This window comes from Citrus clementina, unplaced genomic scaffold (assembly GCF_000493195.1).
Source record: "Citrus clementina cultivar Clemenules unplaced genomic scaffold, Citrus_clementina_v1.0 scaffold_5, whole genome shotgun sequence".
NCBI classification, from domain to species: domain Eukaryota; kingdom Viridiplantae; phylum Streptophyta; class Magnoliopsida; order Sapindales; family Rutaceae; genus Citrus; species Citrus x clementina.
The window spans coordinates 21,195,788-21,217,020 of record NW_006262201.1 but is presented as its reverse complement, the minus strand read 5'-3'; the positions used below and the strand labels follow the sequence as shown (position 1 = coordinate 21,217,020).

Sequence of the window (21,233 nt, the reverse complement as noted above, 5' to 3'; positions counted from 1 at the left end):
CTTAGGATAAAATCCTCCTAAGGAGGAAATTTAAGAAAAAATTCCTTATGGAAAATCATCCTAGGATAAAATCCTTTTAAGAATGAAATTTAAGGAAAACGTCCTTCGAGAAAATCATCCTAGGATCACATCCTCCTAAGGATGAAATTTAAGGAAAATTTCCTTAGAGAAAATCATCATAAGAATGAAATTTAAGGAAAAATTCCTTAGAAAATCATCTTAGGATAAAAATTCCCTTAAGGATATCCTAGGATAAAATTCTCGTAAGGATGAAATTTAAGGAAAAATTCCTTAGAAAAAATCATCCTAAGATCAAATCCTCCTAAGGATGAAATTTAATGAAAAATTCCTTTGAAAATCATCTTAGGATAAAAATTCTCTTAAGGATATCTTAGGAGAAAATCCTTGTAAGGATGAAATTTAAGGAAAACTTCCTTAGAGAAAATCATCCTAGGATCAATCCTGCTAAAAATTAAATTTAAGGAAAATTTCCTTAGAAAATCATTCTAGAATCAAATTCTCTTAAGGATATTCTAGGATAAAATCCTCATAAGGATAAAATTTAGAAAAAATTCCTTAGAGAAAGTCATTTTAGAATCAAATCCTCCTAAGGATGAAATTTAAGGAAAAATTCCTTAAAAAATCATCATAGGATAAAATCCTCTTAGAGATATCCTAGAATAAAATCCTCGTAAGGATAAAATTTAAGGAAACATTTCTTAGAGAAAATCATCCTAGGATAAAATTCTCTTTAGGATATCTTAGGATAAAAAGAAGATTTTTTCCTAGGATAAAATCCTCCTAATGATGAAATTTAAGAAAAAAATTCCTTAGAGAAAATCATCATAGGACAAAATCCTTCTAAGAATGAAATTTAAGAAAAAATTCTTTAGAAAATCATCTTAGGATAAAATCCTCTTAAGGATATCCTAGGATAAAATCCTCCTAAGGATGAAATTTAGGAAAAAATTCCTTAAAGAAAATCATCTTAGGATAAAATCCTCCTAAGAATGAAATTTAAGAAAAAATTTCTTAAAAATCACATTATGATAAAATCCTCTTAAGGATATTTTAGGATAAAATTCTCCAAATGATGTTTTAAAAAAAATCTTAGGATAAAATTCTCCTAAGGGCATCTATTGTGCAAATTTTATTAAATTTGCTTGCGCACGAATCTATTGTAGAATAGATTAACGGTGACGAGTGTCGATCCCACGAGGAGGTGAACTTTAATTATGTGTAAAATTAATTTTCTGTGGTGGTTGATTGGATTTATGGTGAAAGTGATTTAAATTATCCTAAAATTCAAATTAAAATGGCGGGAGTAAATTGAAGTGAAAATCTATTAAAATGACGTACTTGAGTATCTGGATCTGCATCAACATGCACCACGGGCTAAATATTCCTTATTAATGTCAATTAAATCATGAGGGGGGTTTCCACTCCTCATAAACCACACTCTAATCAATATGGTGCTAATCGCTTATCGTGCCAAATAATAATAACCTTGTACTAGGGATCCGATGAAATCAGGGCAATATCTAGATAAGATTATTACTATTTATCGACGAAAAGTTAAAACATCCACAATAATTTAAAGGGGAAGAGAAAATAAATTTATCAAATGAAGTTCATGGCACATGTTGAGATTTCACCTTCAACCCAAGCTTGAAAGAAAATTAGCTACTAATAATTGAACTAGGGGCAAAATGAGAATTTATTAAAATACGTAGAAAATATAAGATGGAGAAGGAATTACAGAAAATTGAACTCAAAAATGAATTCATGGATGCCAAATTAGGGGTGGAGAAACCCCTTTTTATAGATACACTTAGTAAATCACGGCCATCGAATTAAAAATATTTTGGACGCTCAGGGTAGCGCCACGTCATCAGTCAACAGTACATGGTTTGACCACACGGTTTGAATAGTACACGATTTGACCACGTGGTTTGAATAGTGACGCGGTTTAGTTGTAAATAATCCTGTGTATATGTATGTATCGTACGCACGATTTTTAGTCCACTAACATACTGACACGTCACCGATCAACAGTGCATAAGAATTTTATCTAATAGAATCATGACACCTCATCAGTCAATGCCACATTATCGGTCAATGCCACGTCATCATTCCGTATATATGAACAGTGTCGTGAACAGTAACATTGACAATATTGTACATGTGAATAGTATCGTACATGTGAACAATGCCATTTTTCCTTTTATGCTCCTCCTAAGGTTTTCGACTGTCCTGAATTCAAAACTGATATCTGTTTTGCTGTCTGATCTCTCGGTCATTTTGAAATGACCATGATGCTCCTAAAATACATAAAATGCTTAATTAAAATAAAACACACATAATTAAATCACAAGAAGTTTAAATACATAAAAGTATGAATGTTAGTGAAACTTGAAGTGTAAAATGACGATTTTCTCCTTTATAAAAATATATATTTTCTAACACTCAACAACATCCTAAGGAAATCATTCTAAGGATAGAAATCAAGGATAAAATCTTTCTAAAGATATTTTAAAAAATAAAGTCTAAATTTTTTATTTTAAAAATTTTAGACTTGGGGAACAACTGTTGGACCAAATATAGAATAAGCCCAATCAAGGACCAAATAAATTTAATCCCAATAAGCTCATTTAATAAATTTACTCTCAATTAAGCCCACAAAGTGGTGGACAAACCACCTAAAATAATTCTCCTAAGTAATAAATCTTCAAAGCCTAAAGGATTTCAAGATCTAAGGCCAAAAGATTCTAAAGACCTAGGATTCTATTCTAAGACAAATCCCTTAGAATAATTCTCCTAGATGATAAAACTTCAAAGCCCAAAAGGTACTGAGGTCTTAAGCTCATATCCTAAGACAATCTACTTAGGATAAATCTCATAGGTTCTAAGGTTCCCATCATCCCAGAGTCTTAGTAAAAATAATCTAAGGTTAAAATGCTTCTTTTTTTAATCTATAGACAAGCTTGCATATCCATGTGTCAATCAACATTGGCACAAACAAACAAGTGTCACTAAATGTGATAAGAACAATGACACGTGTCATCAAAATAACTAAGACTCAAATCAAATCAATTTCGCCCATAAATATATCTTTCATTCTCACTAAAAGGTAAGAAAAAATGTGCTCAAAAGGAAAAACGCTAACTTTTTCTCTCTAATCTTTCTCTTTCTAAATTTACATTTCCAAAATTCGGTGACGGACTTGACTGTTGGAGGGTTTACGCTGGCAAATCTGGCCCTCTGATCTTTTTCTTGTATTTGTAAAGTATCATTGGGCGAGGACATTCTCATTGCCTAAGGAAGTGAACTCATAAGAGGATATATAAAGGTCCAGTAAAATCAGCACAAAGGGTAAACTCACCATCGTCAAATCTAATAAAAAGGAACCCAAGTCCTAATGGAGTTGTCCTCAATTGTAATTTTTACATAATAAATTGGGATAAAATTTGCACAAAAAATTTTCAAAACCAATTCATAATGAAATATGAAGTTACCTTTTAGAATTTGTTTATCTATCTCAAAAAGTGTGAGCAGATAAGCTGTGAAAATGCGTAATTGGTCATGGAAGATTGGATGGAAGTTTACAACTCCAAACTCAGTTGTCCATCTTTTCTTATAGTTATGTGGTGCCTTTCTCTTTTATGATGTAATAAGATAGAAAATTTATTTATTGATAAAGTATATAAACCATTCTAGATTATGTCAATTCAAGAGGCTTAAGATTTTTTAATTGATTTATTTCGGCAACAAAATAGAAGTTTATTATTATCATAACATATTGGAGGGAATAGTTTTCCTTATCATCTTTCAAGTTTTTAAATAGGATTACTCTCGAATTATCCTCTTGTGAATTAAACATCTTAAAATCACCTCTATTATTTTATAAAAATCTCAATTTATCCTCTATTTTTGTTAAAAATACCAAAAACAAAAGAAAATTCATTATTTATCTCGTTTTTTCCCATGTTTTTGATTAAATATAAGAATAATTTAAAATTTTTAAAAATAGGGAGAACAATTTAAAAATAATCAATTCAAAGGGAAATAATTTGAAATTCACCCATTTAAATATGCTTAACATTGCTTTTGTCATTTTTTAGATTCTTTTCGATTGCCAGCCAAATGAAGCAATGGATGTCACAAGATTTGAGTTATTTCATTATTCCATAATTATTTGCACATCACCTCTTCAATTCAAGCAAAGCGTTACGAGCCAATGGGCTCTCTTAGCCCGTTTGGCACAACCCAAGCTAAGGGTAAAATTGTTGAAACTCAGATTTCCCTCATTAAATTGAATAAGAGTAAAATTATCTTCCTCTTAATACAGGAGGAATAGGTACATGTAAGGATAAAAATTCATATCGTCTCATATTAAAATTGTCCAAAATAGTCCTGATAAATTTTTAATTGTAAATATTAAGAAAATTCTAATTATAATTATCAGTGCATCAAAAATGTAAAACATTTTGATGCGGCAAAATACAGAAGTGACAAAAGCATATACCGGTTTAGGCAGATTTTAAAAGGTACCAAAAATGAAAATTATCGAACTACCTGCAGTTATAATCCCAGAGAAACGGAATACAACAATATTCCTCAGACAGAATAAGCAGCAACAATAATAACACGTTTCTGTTAAAACAAGTTTCTGTTAAAACAAGTTCTGGCAAAAGCAAGATCAAGAACAAATGAAAAGGCAAATTTTGTTATTTTATTTGTAGTTAGAACCCAGTGTGCTATTTAGTTAAAACAAGTATTTGATCAGAAAACATGGGGTATGATGGCAGCTATTCTATAAATAACTCACTGCTCACGCAACACCCGATGTCATGAACTTCAGTACAAATTGAAGTATAAATTAAAGTATATCAAGGATTGAGAGGAATGGAATTGAATTTACAAACAAAACACGTCAATATGCAAACACTAATTTAGGGATCGGGTTGCTCAGGTTTCAAAACCGCACACGTGGATGCAGCAGCAATTCCATTCTGAAGGTAGAGGCTGTTTGCCACCATTGAATCACTGACCAACCCGACGTCAACATCAACATCATCAAAGTTGAGTGTGCCTCTCACTCTCCTGTTACTGTTAGATAAAAAAAATAATAAATGATGACATTAATGATGTAGAAATATAGTTTAAGCTACAAAAACTGTACTATAAAGAATTAAGTTACCTATTCAACCGGTGATTAATGTCAGTCAGATCTTTAGAAGGGCTCTGGTAAGCATGAGTACTCTCTCCAACACAAGCATAATAGCTTTTTGAGCTATGTGAGATCAGTGCATCCATCTATATACATTTAAAAAAAAAAAAAAAAGAGAATGGGTTATTCACAAGAATAACTTAAAACAAGTTTACTCGATATGGCTCATCAAGGCCTACTCCTGTATAGCGGTAACACAACAGAGAAACTATCCAGCAAGCCCAGAATGTTGTAATTAGTTCCCTCAAAGACTTCAGTGTAAGAAAGATGACAAAAAAAAAAAAACTTAACACAGCACCTTAACCATATTTACCCACTTATCCCACAACAAAAGGTTCGTATCAACACTTGCCAGCTTCAATTTCATGGTTTTCAAGTTAAAGATTTCTCTGCTATCCCTTCTAACTGAGCTATTCCATTTCTCTAACAAGTTTCTAAAACTCAACATTAATCAACATAAATGTGATAGCTAGCTTCAAGTTCAAACGTCTAAGGGTGCGTTTGGGATTGAGGTGCTGTAGCTTTTAAGCTACAGCTGCTGTGAAAAAAAAGCTGTAATTATGAAATAAAAGTTAATAATATATAGTATAAATTTTAAATAATAATTTTAATAAAATTATTAAAGATATAATAAATTTTATATTATACAAGTGAAAAATCATATCAACATAGCTTAAAAGCTACAGCAGTTAGTGTTTACCAAACACTTTAGTGCTGCCCAACCTCAATCCCAAACGCACCCTAAGTTCCTTTGGAAAGTAATATTAGGAAGCTCTATTTTGATTCCCAGGAGTGTAGGAAGCATTAATAATCTTCTTATCATTCAATGTGTATACACAATTGCTCTCTTAGTTCTTTTCTTATTTCTCTGGGTTCCCATCTTTCCTTGCTCCTAATTTCAAAAACCTTTTATTAGTTCCCTTTGTTTTCTTAAAATAAATATTGAAGAAAAAGGTGCCAAACACCATTGGGAGAACAAAGGTTTGGCGAGCTTAACTTTGCTCATGTTCTTAGCTTATGTCCAAAAAAGAGTAACAAGAGTGATGACAGTGATGGTGGCAGTAAGAAACTTTTTTTTTTTTTTTAATCCTTGTACTTCTAAGCCAAACATGAAAGGTATGATAGATTTTTTACTTTTTTATTATTAAGTAATTGAACTAGATATGCTTCACAGATGCTTCAAGAATGAAATAGTAAAATTTAAACAACTCGTGAAACAGTTAAATGGTAGTAGTCTTTACTTTCTCATTATGTTTGCCCATCTCATGCAAGATAAGAATGCTTTTTAAAGAAAAGGATAATGAAATAGACACAAGAAAAAAGACCTTGGATGTCCGCAATGGTGAGACGTACACATTGTGGGTAGCAGATACTTTCTTAGGTGACATATCAGGGAGGGCTGGAAAAACTGATACTTTAGGCGATCCAGGGCATGGACCTAATAAGATAAGTAAAGAAAAATTCAAACTTACTTGGCAATGGCTTACAAAAAAGTAAGAAAAATTCAAACTTACTTGGCAATGGCTTACAAAAAAGTAACAAACTCACTGTCAGAATCATAAATAAGGGTTGGAAATGTATACCATCATTGTTATGGTTGACTTCAGAAACTCGGTTAGTCTTCATGGCCGTTCCAGCAGGACCAAGCTCCACCAACAAAGGCTTTACAGCAGGAACAAATATTTTGTTGTAAAATGTTATAATATCAACATGATCCTGTTCTGATCTCTGTTTCCAAACATTCCAAGGGTTAGACGGACTTCTCCCATAAAATTGAAAGCCAGAGAGCAATGACTTAACAACATACCCCACTCTGCCTTGCAGATGCCCAATCAACAAACACACTCCGAAAAACTTGAGGTTTACATTGTGGTTGCTTCCTATAATTATAGATGATTTCTCTGAAGGTCAAGTTTAGCTGAGAAATCTGCATACCAATAAAATGGAAACAGAAAGAACTAATGAGACTTAAAAGTGTAGACAATAAAAAGCAGACAAGAATAACGCAAGTTACTAATAAAAAGAACCTTTGCAACTCCGTAGAAACAACAGAGGATAATCTGGTCAATGTGACGGTTAAAGAAGAGAGATGTCCGCTGATTAAGTATTTGCTGAAACAGACAGTAAACACTCTCCCTTATCTGCTGCGACAATTGTAATCTCTCCACCATAGCATTGATTCTGACAGCAGCTAACTTATTGATCTACACATATACACAAAGCACGCAATATGTAAGTTCTGAAAAAGAAGCTGGTAAAGGAAAGAAGCATAATTCAATCCTAAGCAAATTCAGAAGTGAGATCATGTGCCACAATCTCCACCAGAGCTACTTAATCAGATAAGGGGATACATAAACCAGACTAGAGAACTTCATAAAATAGTTTTGTAACTTCCAAAAGAAGTATTTCAGATCTAAATCCTAGTTCATATCAATATCGAGGCAGTAATATGTCTTCTGTCTTCTTCTAAGTCATTCTGTACTTATGTTGGCATGATTTCAATTCCCATTTAAACACAAACAAAAATGAGCAGTGCAGGAGAACCATTTAGATCCAGCCACATGTTCCTCTATGCAACTGACAGAAAAAGATGGCTTAACATATTGTGAAGCATCTATAATCCTAGCACCCATAAAGAAAGCTACAATAGAGTCAGGCCAATTACACCAAGTTTGACATTTCATAAATATAGTGGTTCTAAGCTCTTCCAACAACCCAAACCCCACTCCGAAACCCAAAAAATAAATTCATAAAACAAATAAACTAAAATTAATTTTTTAAAAAATAAAAAAGAAAGAAAGAAAGAAAGAAGAGAGCCAATGCCTCCAAAACTTTTAAGGCATGCAGACAATAATGTGATGGGAAAATCCAGTTAGACTCTTGAATGGGAAAGCTGGACAATTTTTTGCTGAAATATTGCCCATTATACCTTGCAAAAGAAAATGTTGATCCCAGTTTCTGCGCATGTTTCTCCTCCACCTCCAGGATTTGGCCGTGTTGGGCTGCATAAACAGCCAAATGATGAGAAAAAAGAAGCAGGAACATGGTACAGATTCAAATCTGCTACTTTCTAAACCTGCAACTACATTGGATTGTACCTGGCAAAGGCAGACTGTAAAGGAGGAGGCAGAGGCTTTGATTTAAGGTTATTTAAGCCCAGTAAGCGATCCTTCACTGGTGATGTAAAGTTATTTCGCTCCACTAACACACTCCGGTAGTCTGTACAAGGTCTCTTTGGAGACCTAATATCACCATTTTGACCTAAAATAGGACAACATGATCAATATGTTAATTAAATTGGAAATCTCTTCAACAATAGAAGAAAAATATGCATAAAACTAACAGGCGAGAGGAGTGTTAAACAATCACATCAGTAACAGTCATAAGCTTTTTCCATATCTCATGATTGACAAGTTCACCATAACAATTTGCAAAAAACTGAAAATTAAAAAATATTGCAAACTTCAGATGAAGGAGAGTAAATTTACTAAAGAAATTTAAAACAAAATGTGAAAGAAGAATTACCTGGTGAAGTCTCATGTTTATGCAAAGAATGTACAGGGGACAATCCCCCAGAAGAAAAGTTAATGTGCGTGGCAATTGCATCCAAAGATGGCATTGGGTCTGCTAATAATCCAAGACAATTTATCTCCGCCGAGAGGACCGGTCTTGCAACTGTCAAGGAATTGTACATTGAAGAGCCCTTTTCCCACACCATGCTCTCCAAAAGTCGCTCTTCCAATGAATTCAAATGCCGCCTCAATTCTCTTGGAAGAGATTCCTCATGTCTGATGAAGCTCTCTATGACCTTGCTAAGGTCAAAAGCCGTAATGCCAGTTCTCTCTAAAACTGCAGGGAACAACATTGTGACAGTCTTATGTGTTGCCAGAACCAGTTCGGCAGAACAGGCGAGCATACATCTGTGGAACCTCTCGTTAGTTAATAAAGATGTCAAATTTTTTGCATGCAACACTTGGGCTTCAGCTGTACACATTGCTTCCAATACCCTATAATATAACTTGAGGGCTTCCAATCTTCGCTGTTCTGCCCATATGTTGTCCATCAGATTTGCACCTTGGAGGCTTCCGGTTACACAGCGCTCTCCTAAACCACTGCTGGGAAATATAGCTTCTAATATTATATGTGCTCTGCGTATCACGTCAGTAGTTACATCCTTATCACATGATTTCAAGAACCGCTCCAACTCTGCTGAGGGTTTTGATGGTAGTGGACAAATAACTGTTCTTAGCCACTTTGCAGTAGTCATTGCTGTGCTGACGGGTGTCACAACCATCTTCGAAGTAGCCCCACCAGCAATGCCATTTGGATGAGAAGCAGAAGAGCGATGGGGAGAAAGTGGACTAGTAATTGTCTTTACAGGAGAGGCCAATGAATCAAATTTTCTCTGCATGAAACAGAATCAAGGATGATGAGATTAAGTGTTTCTACATCAGTGAACAAACAAGAGTAAAACTAAAATGCAGCTTATAGGTTTTAAAAGTATTCTTCATTGAAACATACCTTGGCACCAGTTATATTCACAGCACCTCCAGACAGGCTTCCTGAACCAAGTAAGCTGTCATCCTCATTAATAAACACCCTCTCATCCAGCTCACCCTTGTTACGAGTGGCATTATCATAATCCTTCTCTAAAATATTCAAACTGGATGACAGAGATGAATCATCCATTAGATTTTCAAAATAGATCAGACCATCTGCATTGACGAGTTTCAGATTTTCACGAACATCAGTAAGTGAAAGCACATTGGCCAAACCAGAAATAGATGAGAAACTTATAAAACTACCTGTGTCAATATTCTCTAAGTTTTCGCTTTTACATTCGGATGCTTCACAAGGCTTTTTTTTCAATATATCTGCTATTAAAGTATTGGTCTTCTCCATTATTTTCCTCAAATCATCCTCTGAGGTGTCATAAATGCTGCACAGTGATGCAATCAAGTCCACACCTTTGTTGCTTTTCTTAACTGGGGCACATGTTAAACTAATCAGCACTGCTGAATCTTACGTCACTCCAAATATTTTTTATTAAAAAAAAAAGGAAAAAGAAAAATGAAACAAATGAAAAAAAAGGATCTAATCACAAAACACCATCCTCCAGAAAAACAAAAGAATATCTTATGAAGTGAACAAAAGAGCAAGACAATTACCGAAGCGTGAGGAGTCATGGATGTTGAAATTTCGGAAGCGAACAGGAACATGAATAATCAAAATAGCCTGTTACAGATTTCATTTTGCAGTAAGAAATGATGCTTCATTTTGTTATTCTTAGACAATCTTTTATAAAGAGAGCAGCAGAAACATAAGTTGTAGAATGGAATCACCGTGATGAACTTGTTGAACATACAACATGTAATATAATGAATCCTATATAATTATGGCCTTCATACGTTCATTGTATATTGTCAAAATACCAAAATCCAAAACAGAAAGGCACATGAAAAATATTTGTAAAGTCTCAGGTACGTCTTAGAATTTGTAATTATTATTATTATTTTTTTTTGAGAAGAGAATTTGTAATTATTGAGATACAGTTAAAGAGGAATGTAACTGACCAGTATGGAAACCAAACCATTTGTGCAAGTCACTAGATCTTTGAACCGGCTGAATGCATGTATACGGAGAGCCAAAAATAGCAACCATCCGAAACGATGATAGTCTGAAATATAGCCAGAGGTACTGGCAGCAGCTGACTGCTTATCACCATTTGCATCACTTGGTAAGAAGAATTCACGATATATGCGTTTATAGGACCTAGTAACATTAAATAATAATATATAATGTGTGAACTTCATACTGCACTGGATAAATATAGCCCACAGAATGTAACATTTAAAAACTGAACGTGGTAAAGTAAGGCAGCTGCAACCAACCCAATGCCAATGACAAATTTTCTATTAAAAAGGACGAAGAGAACAAAGAGTAACAAAACAAAAGGACTTTCTTACCGTGGTTAAGTAACAATTTTTAACTATATTTAGCCTCCTGATATATTAGTGAACTAAGCATCTTGAATGTAACTATTTAGCCTCAAAAGATTAGAACTTTAAGTTTGTAGCCATTCAAGGCATAAATGCTAGTAGATTTAAAACACTAGGTCACCGAAAATCCTGGATGGCAAGCAAAGAGAACAGGCTGATTCTGTGTAGAGTAAAATAATATTGCAACCAGCAGCCGAGTAGAAGAATGTTACAAGAAGCAATTGCACAGGATGTAAAAAGCATACAGAAAGGGGAAAAAAAATTAGGGGACAGGGTGCATCCTAGGTTCCTTTGCCTTCAATAAACAAATAGCTATAATCCTATAAAATAATCTTTTAAAAATATTTACATTTATATCAATTTTCAGCAGCTTCCTTTACTATCATATAGTACACTTTCAGTTGGCAAGATAAAAAATAAACAGGTGAAGAACTATCTTGACTCCCAAGGAACTACGGGAGATTTGTGTAACCATGCCAATTGAAAATGCAAGCTATGACCAACATCATCATTTTAAACTTTCATTCAGCGCATATCATGAGTGCCAAGAATGTTACTTCTAAGACATTTAACTATTTCATCAGATGATTAACAGAACAAGGCACTAATTATTTAAGACAGCACTGAGAACAGGAGATGTAGAGGTACGAAAGCTCACTTGCTTAAAATACTGAGGTGCACAAAATTGGCCTGCAATTCTTTTGCCTGAATAGGAAAAAATGAGTGATATCCAAACTAGAGATGAACAATCATGAATGTAGAAGCATATTAATGCAATCCTTGAATATATCGTGTCAATACCTCTAGCCTGTTCTCCCAATCTGCCCCATAAATGTTACTTAATATTGGACCAGACTTGACAAGAAACTGAGGTAGCTCTTTGAAAAAATCCACTATGCTGGAAAAAAAAACAAAAGAAAAGAGTAAATTAAGGCAGAAACTTTAAACTCCATAAATTCACATGGGTTATGAACAACATACTTCAGCTTCATGACTCTCAATATGTGGCATAAATTGAATTCATTATCATTAGATCCCTGCTGCAAATTCTCTCCGTTCTTCTCACTCAGCCTTCTAACCAAATACAAGACAAATGCAAACCAAAACCGCTCGGCTTCTTCTGGCTATTAAAAAATAACAGGTAGGCTAGCACCTTTACGTTTATTAACACATGGAAATTACCACATATGAACAGATAAGCAGAAAAAGGGAAAATACCATTCCATTTCCTATAGCGGAGATGTTTGCTAATAGCAGATGTTTTGTTTCTCTAAATAGCTTTATAATTTCCTTATAAGTATTCTCATCCACAGACAATCCATTCTGCAATCAAACCCAGTTTTAATTGAAAATATTTAAAAATTAAAACATTTAAAAAAACAAAAGAATAATAATGAAATCAAAACTAGGACAAGGAAATCCCAGAAAGTAAAAAGCGCAAAATGCTATTGAAAATAAGAGAAGAAAATGGATTTTTTTATCAAACTTACAGAAAAAAAAAGTTTCAAAAATAAAAAACCTTGCACAGATCAGTTAATCGAGCTTCAGTGGCATCATTGTCCCCAGCGTTGGATTCAGAGTTGTTGGATGCAGTGACTGAGAGCTTTGTGTCGTCCATATATTTCAAAGCGATCTAATCTTAACCTGCTTATTTAATCAAAAGCCAGAATGAACCTCAAAGTTAATGAAATGCTAAGAAACTTAACAGTCAGTTAGAATTTAAACAAATTTCAAACAGAAACACCTAAAGTAACTATAATTTATACAAGCAAATTCGGAAATTTGCAAGAAAAAATCAACTACTGTTAATACTTCGTAAAGTTCAGAATCAAAACAAAAATTGCTTCCAAAACTAAAAGCTGCCCCAAATAAATCTATTTCAAGAAATCAATTTAATAAAGAAATTTCAAAAAACATACGATTTTGAAGTTCAGATTTCGAAATTTCTTTTGACACACGAACTGTCGGTAGATCGAACAACAAAAACCCTGGCTCCAATTCAACAAAGACAACGGTGTTCCGTCAGATCGGTTTAGGATTTTGCTACGAAACCCTAAAATTTTTCCCTCGCTTTTGTTTTGTTTCTCTCCCTCTGTCTAACTATTAACTTTGGGCCTCTTTTTAGGGGAACCCTATCGTCTCAGCGCGGGAAAAATAACATGATGTGTATATACACATGACATGCACGAGGAGCATCATAGGTCAAGTGCGAATGAGAGTTTGACACGTTATCAGAGTTAGGTTATTTTTACCGCCAAAATTTCTCGCTGTTACGAGATTCGCCTCTGCCGTTACGGTGCCGTAACGGGAGTCTGATCTCGGTAAGTGGAAAGAGCATCTCAAGTGGTTGTGGGACCCTCTTTGTCGTGTCTTTATTTGGTTGCCATCCGTCTGCAAGGGGATAGAGCTCGCATCATCTGTACCGTCCTTATCATGCGCTCTCTTTAATGATCTTGATTTGGATTTGAATTTTGATATTCTTTTCACTAAAGAATAAAAACTAAAAAAATACAAAAAATGAAGAGCAAAACTACATGGCCGGCTGACAACAACCCATCCTCTCAAGATTTTCCATTCTAATTTAATTAAGTAGGGCTGGAGTTTTTCCCTATTAACATGGAAGAAGTAAATATCCTTATGCTATTAGTTAGGATAAAACTCGCAGCTATGCCATAATATGTTAAGCTAAGATTCAGTTTTTCTTCTGGTAAATATCCTTATGCTTCTAATAAATATGTTATTATAGAATTAATCTAGAACTCATCCCTCCCAATTTAATTTAATAAAGATAGATTTCTCCTTCAATGTAGATGGAGTAAATATTTCTTCGATATTATTGAGGGTAGAATAGAAATATAAGTTGTGCTGTAATAGAGTTGATTTAAAATAATATAGTAGATTTTTTATTATAAGTGTAAGTAGGTCCGATTTCTACACTATTAATGTGGATGGAGCATACCTCTCTCTAATACTTGTGAGAGTGTAAATTTAGGTTGTGTCACGTTTGGTTGTAAATAAATTTCATGGGATATGATTATTTTGGTACAAATAATACCAATCCCATGTTTGGTGCCAAAAAAAATTAAGTTGGGATATGTAACCAAAGGCCAACCATATAAAGGTAAAAACTCATTTAGTTTTTGTAATTTAATATTAGTGCTCGTTTACTCTTTATATTTTTAAAAATACCTCAAAACGTCCTATCGTTTAATTATTGACACCATGTTGTTATTTTTTTAACTTGTTTTTATAATATTACCCTCTTCTAATATTTTTTTATTTTTTGAAATTAATAAAGAAATTAAATTATCAATTTAACCCCAAAAATAAAATAGAAACAAAAAGAATATATATTATTTTTTGTGGAACACTTTGCTGAGAAGTTAATTTATTAATTTTTTTAGGAAAATTATTTGTACACCACCTTTATTTTGTCATAAATATATCTAACTACTTCAAAATTTTGAAATATTCTTTGTACCCTTTTTATTTTTAAGTTTGTATCAATAAACCTCTTTGACATTGAAAATAACTATTTTATCCCTAGAAGAATTGAAATACCATTTCATTCTACAAAATTTTGAAAAATAAAAAATTATATTTACAAGAATACCATTAAATTTAATAAAATAAATAAATATAAATCCAATACATTAATTTTTTTTACAATTATAATTTCATTTAAATTTATCATGTTAATTTTTTGTAATTATAATTTCATTTAATTTGTATAGGGAAACTTCTTAATATTAATTATAGGAAAGTTTGCAATAATTAAAAGGAGCTTTTGTCTTCATGTTAATTTTTATAAACTTCCATATAATTAATTTAATTAAAAAAATTAGATGAAATTATAATTAAAAGATGTTAATTTTTACAATTATAATTCATTTAAAAATTATCATCCTAAATTTTGATATTTATTTTTTATTGAATTTAGGGGTTACAAAATAACCATAATTTTTTATTTTTCAAAATTTTATAGAATAAAATAGTCTTTTAATTCATTTATGGGTAAAATGGTTATTTTTAATGTTAAATTAATTGATTGATATAAGTTTATAAACATAGATGGTGCAAAACATCAGTCAATTTTTCTAGTGGTTAGATATACATATCATAAAATAAAGGTGGTGTGGAGATAATTTTTCATTTTTTTTATTAATGTCTAAAAAAATTGGAAATTTAATTTTCTTACAATATTTAATTTTTTGGACATACGTGAGCTTCAAACAAAAATAATATATATTATTTTTGTTTTTATTTTATTTTTTGGGGTTAAATTAGTAACTTAATTTTTTTATTAATCTCCAAAAAATTATTGTAAGAAGATAATATTTTAAAAGCAAGACAAAAAGGAATAAAAAATAACAATAAGGTGTTAATAATTTAGTGCTAGGACTATTTTGAAGTATCTTTAAAAATATAAGAAATAAACGGGCACTAGCTTCAAAATATAAATATTAAAAGTACTTTTACCCCACCATATAATCCCAAATAGTAACAAAAATGCGTTCTAAAGGGAGCCTTGGGATTACATTTTTAAAGCTCAAAAATTTATCCCAAACTATTGATGGGATAATACACTTAATTTAAATTGTAATATCTATAATAATACATAATTAAAAATAACTACAATAAATAAATAATCTTCTTTGTGTATTATCATAATATTGCAATTTTTTTGTTTAACTTTGAATTATAATATTATTTTAAATTTTACATATTTAATTATATTTTTTAGAATAATTTTATATAATTTATAGTTAAATTTAACTAATAACAATATAAAAATTTAGTTTACATATAATAATTATAAATTGTGAACATTGTAATACATTCTATTTTAAATAAAAATATTTTAATTTATATTAAGTGAGTCTTCGTTTGAGTTTTCATTTGTATAATTCAATTAAATTGTGATTAAACAAATATTTATTTATTTTAAATTAACTTAGAATTACAATATTATTTTATTGCTACAATCCAATTTAATCATGAACTACACTAAACACAAGACATTATTAAATATAATATGATCCCATCTTTTGTCATCTCATTTTGTCCTTTCTCATCCCATCACATCCTATCTAATCCCACGTACCAAATGCAAGCATATAAAATAAATTTTTAATAAGGATCCATTAAGTTATTAAAGTAAGAGATAAGTAAAAGATCAAAAAAAAAAAAATCTAATGGACTAAAGGACAAAGTACACTGCATTAAAGTGAGAGTTCTACTTGAATGTGTATGTACATATATAGAGTCATTACCTAGTAAGGGTTTCCTTACTTTAATAAAGTAAGAGACAAACATAAATTTCAATATACTACAAAATAAAATACATTATATTGAAGTTTGTTTTACTTGTCTTTTCACTTATCAATTATTTTAATAAAGTAAGGATCTCTTATTAAAACATAATATGTGTGTGTGTGTGTGTGTGTGTGTGTGTAATTCTTTAAGTTATTAAAGTAAAAGATAAGTAAAATACGAAAAAAAAAAGCTCCAATATGCTATAGGACAAAATACAATGTATTAAAGTGTGTGTATTGCTTGAATGTATATCCAGCTATAAGAGAACTAGGAATGGAGAGTCTTCCCCCTTTTTCTGCCCCACTCTTTGGTTCTTAAAGATGCTGGTTTTAGGAATGAATAACTGCCCTTCTCCAACCCTTACTGCTCAACTTCAGAGAGGATAGCTAATGCGTTCCACTTATTGAGTAGGGTTCTATGGTCGGTTCACAGCTCCTGGAACCCTTTCTAGGTAATGATAACACACACACACACACACACACACACACACACACACACACACACACACATACACATTATATATATAGCTATGACTATCTTGGAGCCGCTCTAAAGTAGAGTACGAATCACAACCACACACGCAAAGTGATAAATACTAAAAATCGCATTATAACTTTGACCGTGTGGTTAAGAAGAAGTGCTCTACCTTAGAGCGGTTCCAACATAGCCGGATATATATAACTATGCAGACGCACACACATATACATTTTATCATTACCTAGTAAGGGTTCCTTACTTTAATATAGTAAGGGAAAAATTAAAAAATTAAAATAAAACACAAATTTCCATATACTTCATGATAAAATACACACATTAAAGTGTGTTTTGATTGTTTTTTGGCTTATCAATTACTTTAATAAAGTAAGGATCCCTTATTAAAAAATTACTATATGATATATATTATACATACGTAAATACATGCATCACACACACACACACACACACACACATACATACATATATTATCTAGTAAGGATTCCCTTACTTTAATATAATAAGAAACAAGCTAAAAAAATAAAATTTCAATACACAATAGAATAAAATCTACTGCAATGAAGTTTGTGTTTTTCTTATATCTTAGTTTATTTTTATACTGTATTAAAGTAAAAGATCCTTCATTGAAAATTTTATATATATTCTAGATTAATCCTCGTTAAAATGGAGTGCCAATCCTCAGGCTTTATTTGTAGGTTCCTACCTCTCTATTTATCTCTAAAATGTTTGGATTTTTCAAAGCTCCATGGACATGCAAAAGAAAAATGCTATCCCCACTCAAACTAAGACATAACTTTTACTTGTTATATAATCATTCTCAAGTGCAAGTGCCTTTTTTTTTCCCTAATCCAGACACGCTGTTAAATCATGCAATTTAATAGCATGTTTGCATTGTCTTTATTAAAACACACAATTTAACAGTATGTTTGCATATAAAAAAATGACGGTGTCCATATGAGGAAAGAGCTCTGTGTGTGTGTGTGTGTACGTATATCTATATGTGTGTATTTATATACATATATACATATGTATGTTTGTATGTATGTATTTGTATGTATATATATGGAGTACAAAAGTGCATGACCCATGCATAGATGAAAACAAATTATATAAAAACTTCTTGTTGGTTTCATCTATCATCTACCAATTAGTTAATTATGATGATAGTGTTCAACCTGATAGCCATGGTTGACCAACAAAAGTGTGGTTTGTATTTGATTGGATTTACCAATGTATTTGATGGGCCGTATATTATAGGAATAAACTTTTTGGGCCAAGTGATTTCTCCAATCACTCAAGGTCTCAAATTTGAAATCCCTTATGTGAAAGCTAATTTTTTTTTTTCGATTTTCTATCTCAATTTCGAGCACTTGTTAATTTCTTTAATTTTTTTGACTCAAGTGGATCTACGAACTCTTGTCTCAAGTCTTAGTCTATAGTTTACATGATGAGCTTTTAAGACTTGTTCAAATACTCTTACTTCGAGGCTAATATTTTCAACATATCCATAAGCTCTTGTCTCACGTCTTAATATAAAAGAAAAATGTTTTCATTGGTAAAAGAAAGAAATATTTTCTAGAAATAATAAATGTAAAGGATACAAAGCAAAACTAAATTACTAAATTACAAAATTTTGCTAGAAAACAAAGATATATTATAGACATTTTTCTAAATTGTTGTTTCATTTATGCTTTTCTTCTTCACAACATTCTTGTATTCTACCTTTTAACATATTCGATAACTGGTAGTGCTTCATTAGCCCAGTTGTTGAGCATTTTGGATTTAAGTTAAAGGCAATACTATTAGCTTGAGCCTATTATATATTATTATTTCTAGAATGGACATTACAAAAATTAGAAGCATATAATATTTTAGAAGTACTAGAAATAAGTTATACATATGTAAACAGATATAAACAAGTTTTGTATATAGTTTATATAGATGATATTCTTGTTTTTTGTTAGAATAAATTTATGCATATACCTCATTGACATTCACATGAAAGGGGGTTATTAAGACTCATTTTAAATTCTTATATGCAGTGTATCCACATTCTCATCTCAAGTCGGAGTCCAAGTTTTACATAATGGGGACCTATTAAGACTTGTGTTAAATACTATTGTTATGCTTTAACCTATTAGTTTAAACTTTTGAGTCAAATGATTTCTCTAAAAATTTCTTTAATCTCTTGACTCACTTTCATGCTCTTGTTTTCACCTATCTATTCGATCTTAAGTCTTGTCTCTAGTCTTAAGGATTATTTGTTTCTTGACTTCATGACTTAATTGACTTAGGCATCATTTTTTTTTTTTTTTGGCTCTAAAATTTGAATGGATCTAAATATAGTTAAAATTTGAATAAGTCCATGTTAATATATATGTATCCATAATGTTAATTTTGATGATAACAAGCAAGATTAAGAATGATTAAGTTTTTAAAAGGTCAAATCATTTTTCATACATGTTAAATAAATCATTATTTTCATACTATAAATGTTTTATACTTAATGGAAAAATGATTTTATAAAATTGGTTATTTTCAAGTTAATGGTCTAAATTGACAAAGTGTCAAAACGTTGGAAATGAACTTATTTGTAAAGTTTTATGAAAATTTGGGCTATAGTATAATTATATAAAATTATGGGCAAAATTATAATTTTAGAAAATAGTTTCACTATAACAACACTGTAGCAACGACTAACCATTTACTGAAAACAGCTAACTGATAATTTTCAGAGAGGTATTAATTTGTTTTGTAGGTTTCTAGAAATTAACGGCTAACCGATAATTCCAAATGGCTAACCGGTAATTCCAAACGGCTAACCGTTTATTTGAAATTCAGCCCAACAATCATTTAGATTAGTCAAAATGATAAACCGATAACAATTAACGGTGATATGATTTCTCTCAGAAAGTCAACAACGGCTAATTTGCAGCTGTAACTATAAAATGACTCAATCAAATTCAAACAAGATGAGATCTAATAGTTATCATTGAGCTTGCTACTGAGGATATAACTATTGTTGAGCTTTAAACTTGTTTTTGTTTCTTTGATTCACACATTGAGCATTTATTTGTAATCAAACACATTGTGTAAGAGAAAATTCATTTGTAATCTTTATACTCGAGAGGTTGTGAGTGTTGGGATACACTTAGGTTAAAAGATTATCATCAATCTCTTGTTGTAAATGTCTATTGACACCCTGAAAGTCAATTAAAAGAGTTGTTGAAGTCTTGGAGGTTTGCTTAGTGAAATCTTCAAGCCCGCTGAGCTTGGAAGCATGGACGTAGGTACGATTGGCCGAATCACGTAAAAATCGAGTGTTTGCTCTCTCTTACCCTGTCTTTTTAATTTTCATTGCGCATTAATTTATTTATTTCGAATTTACTTGCTTAGTTTAATTTGCATTAAGTTTTAATTTCTCTTTTTTTTAGAATCTCAATTCACCCCATTTTCAGTTGTCTAATTATTATTTCATTTGGTATTAGAGTAAGGTATTCTTATTTAGACTTAACTGTCTAGAGTTAAATATCTATGGCAACTCAAAATAACTTCACCTTTAGGGAAGGACAATCTACAATTAGGCTATCATTATTTGATGGTAATGACTAACCATATTAGAAAATTAAGATGAGAATTTATTTGCAAACTTTAGATTATGAAATTTGGGAAGTTGTTTGTGATGATCTATTCATGCCTATAATTAGAGATGGAGTAGGAGATGATATTCCAAAACCCTCAAGTCAATGGAATGAATTAGAAAAGAAAAAGATGTCTTTAAACTTTAAAGCAATGAATGCTCTATTTTATGCTTTAGATAAGAAAAAATTTCATAGAGTTTCTAGTTTTGAAAGTGCTTATGAAATTTAGAAGAAACTTGAAGTTATATATGAGGGAACAAATCAAGTCAAGGAGTGTAAAATTAGTATATTCACTAGGCAATATGAGATGTTTCAAATGGAATCATATGAGAGTGTTCATGATCTGTACACCAGATTTATCGATATTGTGAATTCTCTTGAAGCACTAGGAAAGACATTTACTAATAGTGAAAAAGTGAAGAAAAATTATTAGATCTTTGCAAAAAGAGTGGAGACCAAAGAGAACGTCCATAGAAGAAGCAAAAAATCTTAATACTTTATCTCTTGATGATCTTATTGGTTCACTTATCTCATATAAAGAATATATAGCTA

At 31.4% G+C, this 21,233-nt stretch overlaps 1 protein-coding gene across 2 annotated transcripts; it reads right to left on the bottom strand.

Annotated features, from left to right (window-relative positions):
• Positions 1-4,727: 4,727 nt before the first annotated feature.
• On the bottom strand, positions 4,728-13,369 carry LOC18040916 (retinoblastoma-related protein). 2 transcript variants are annotated; one of them, XM_024184127.1, is made up of 19 exons: positions 13,149-13,369; positions 12,749-12,876; positions 12,448-12,552; positions 12,211-12,353; positions 12,031-12,127; positions 11,888-11,934; positions 10,804-11,002; positions 10,399-10,465; positions 10,036-10,215; positions 9,752-9,945; positions 8,756-9,635; positions 8,329-8,491; positions 8,160-8,232; positions 7,258-7,434; positions 7,038-7,157; positions 6,814-6,958; positions 6,556-6,668; positions 5,201-5,316; positions 4,728-5,109 (listed from the first exon to the last, which is right to left on the bottom strand). In XM_024184127.1, the coding sequence occupies exons 2-19, from the start codon at positions 12,845-12,847 to the stop codon at positions 4,953-4,955; spliced, it is 3,075 nt and encodes a 1,024-aa protein (XP_024039895.1). In that variant the 5' UTR covers positions 12,848-12,876; positions 13,149-13,369; the 3' UTR covers positions 4,728-4,952. The 2 variants fall into 2 exon arrangements, with proteins under 2 accessions (XP_024039895.1, XP_006432409.1); XM_006432346.2 differs by having other exon boundaries at positions 12,749-12,873.
• Positions 13,370-21,233: the final 7,864 nt, after the last annotated feature.

Coding starts and splice junctions, on each gene's coding strand:
- LOC18040916 (XM_024184127.1), bottom strand. CDS start 12,847: ATGGACGACACAAAGCTCTCAGTCACTGCATCCAACAACTCTGAATCC. Junction 10,216..10,398: donor CCATGACTCCTCACGCTTCG/GTAATTGTCTTG, acceptor CATGTGCCCCAG/TTAAGAAAAGCAACAAAGGT. Junction 5,110..5,200: donor ATTAATCACCGGTTGAATAG/GTAACTTAATTC, acceptor TTTATCTAACAG/TAACAGGAGAGTGAGAGGCA.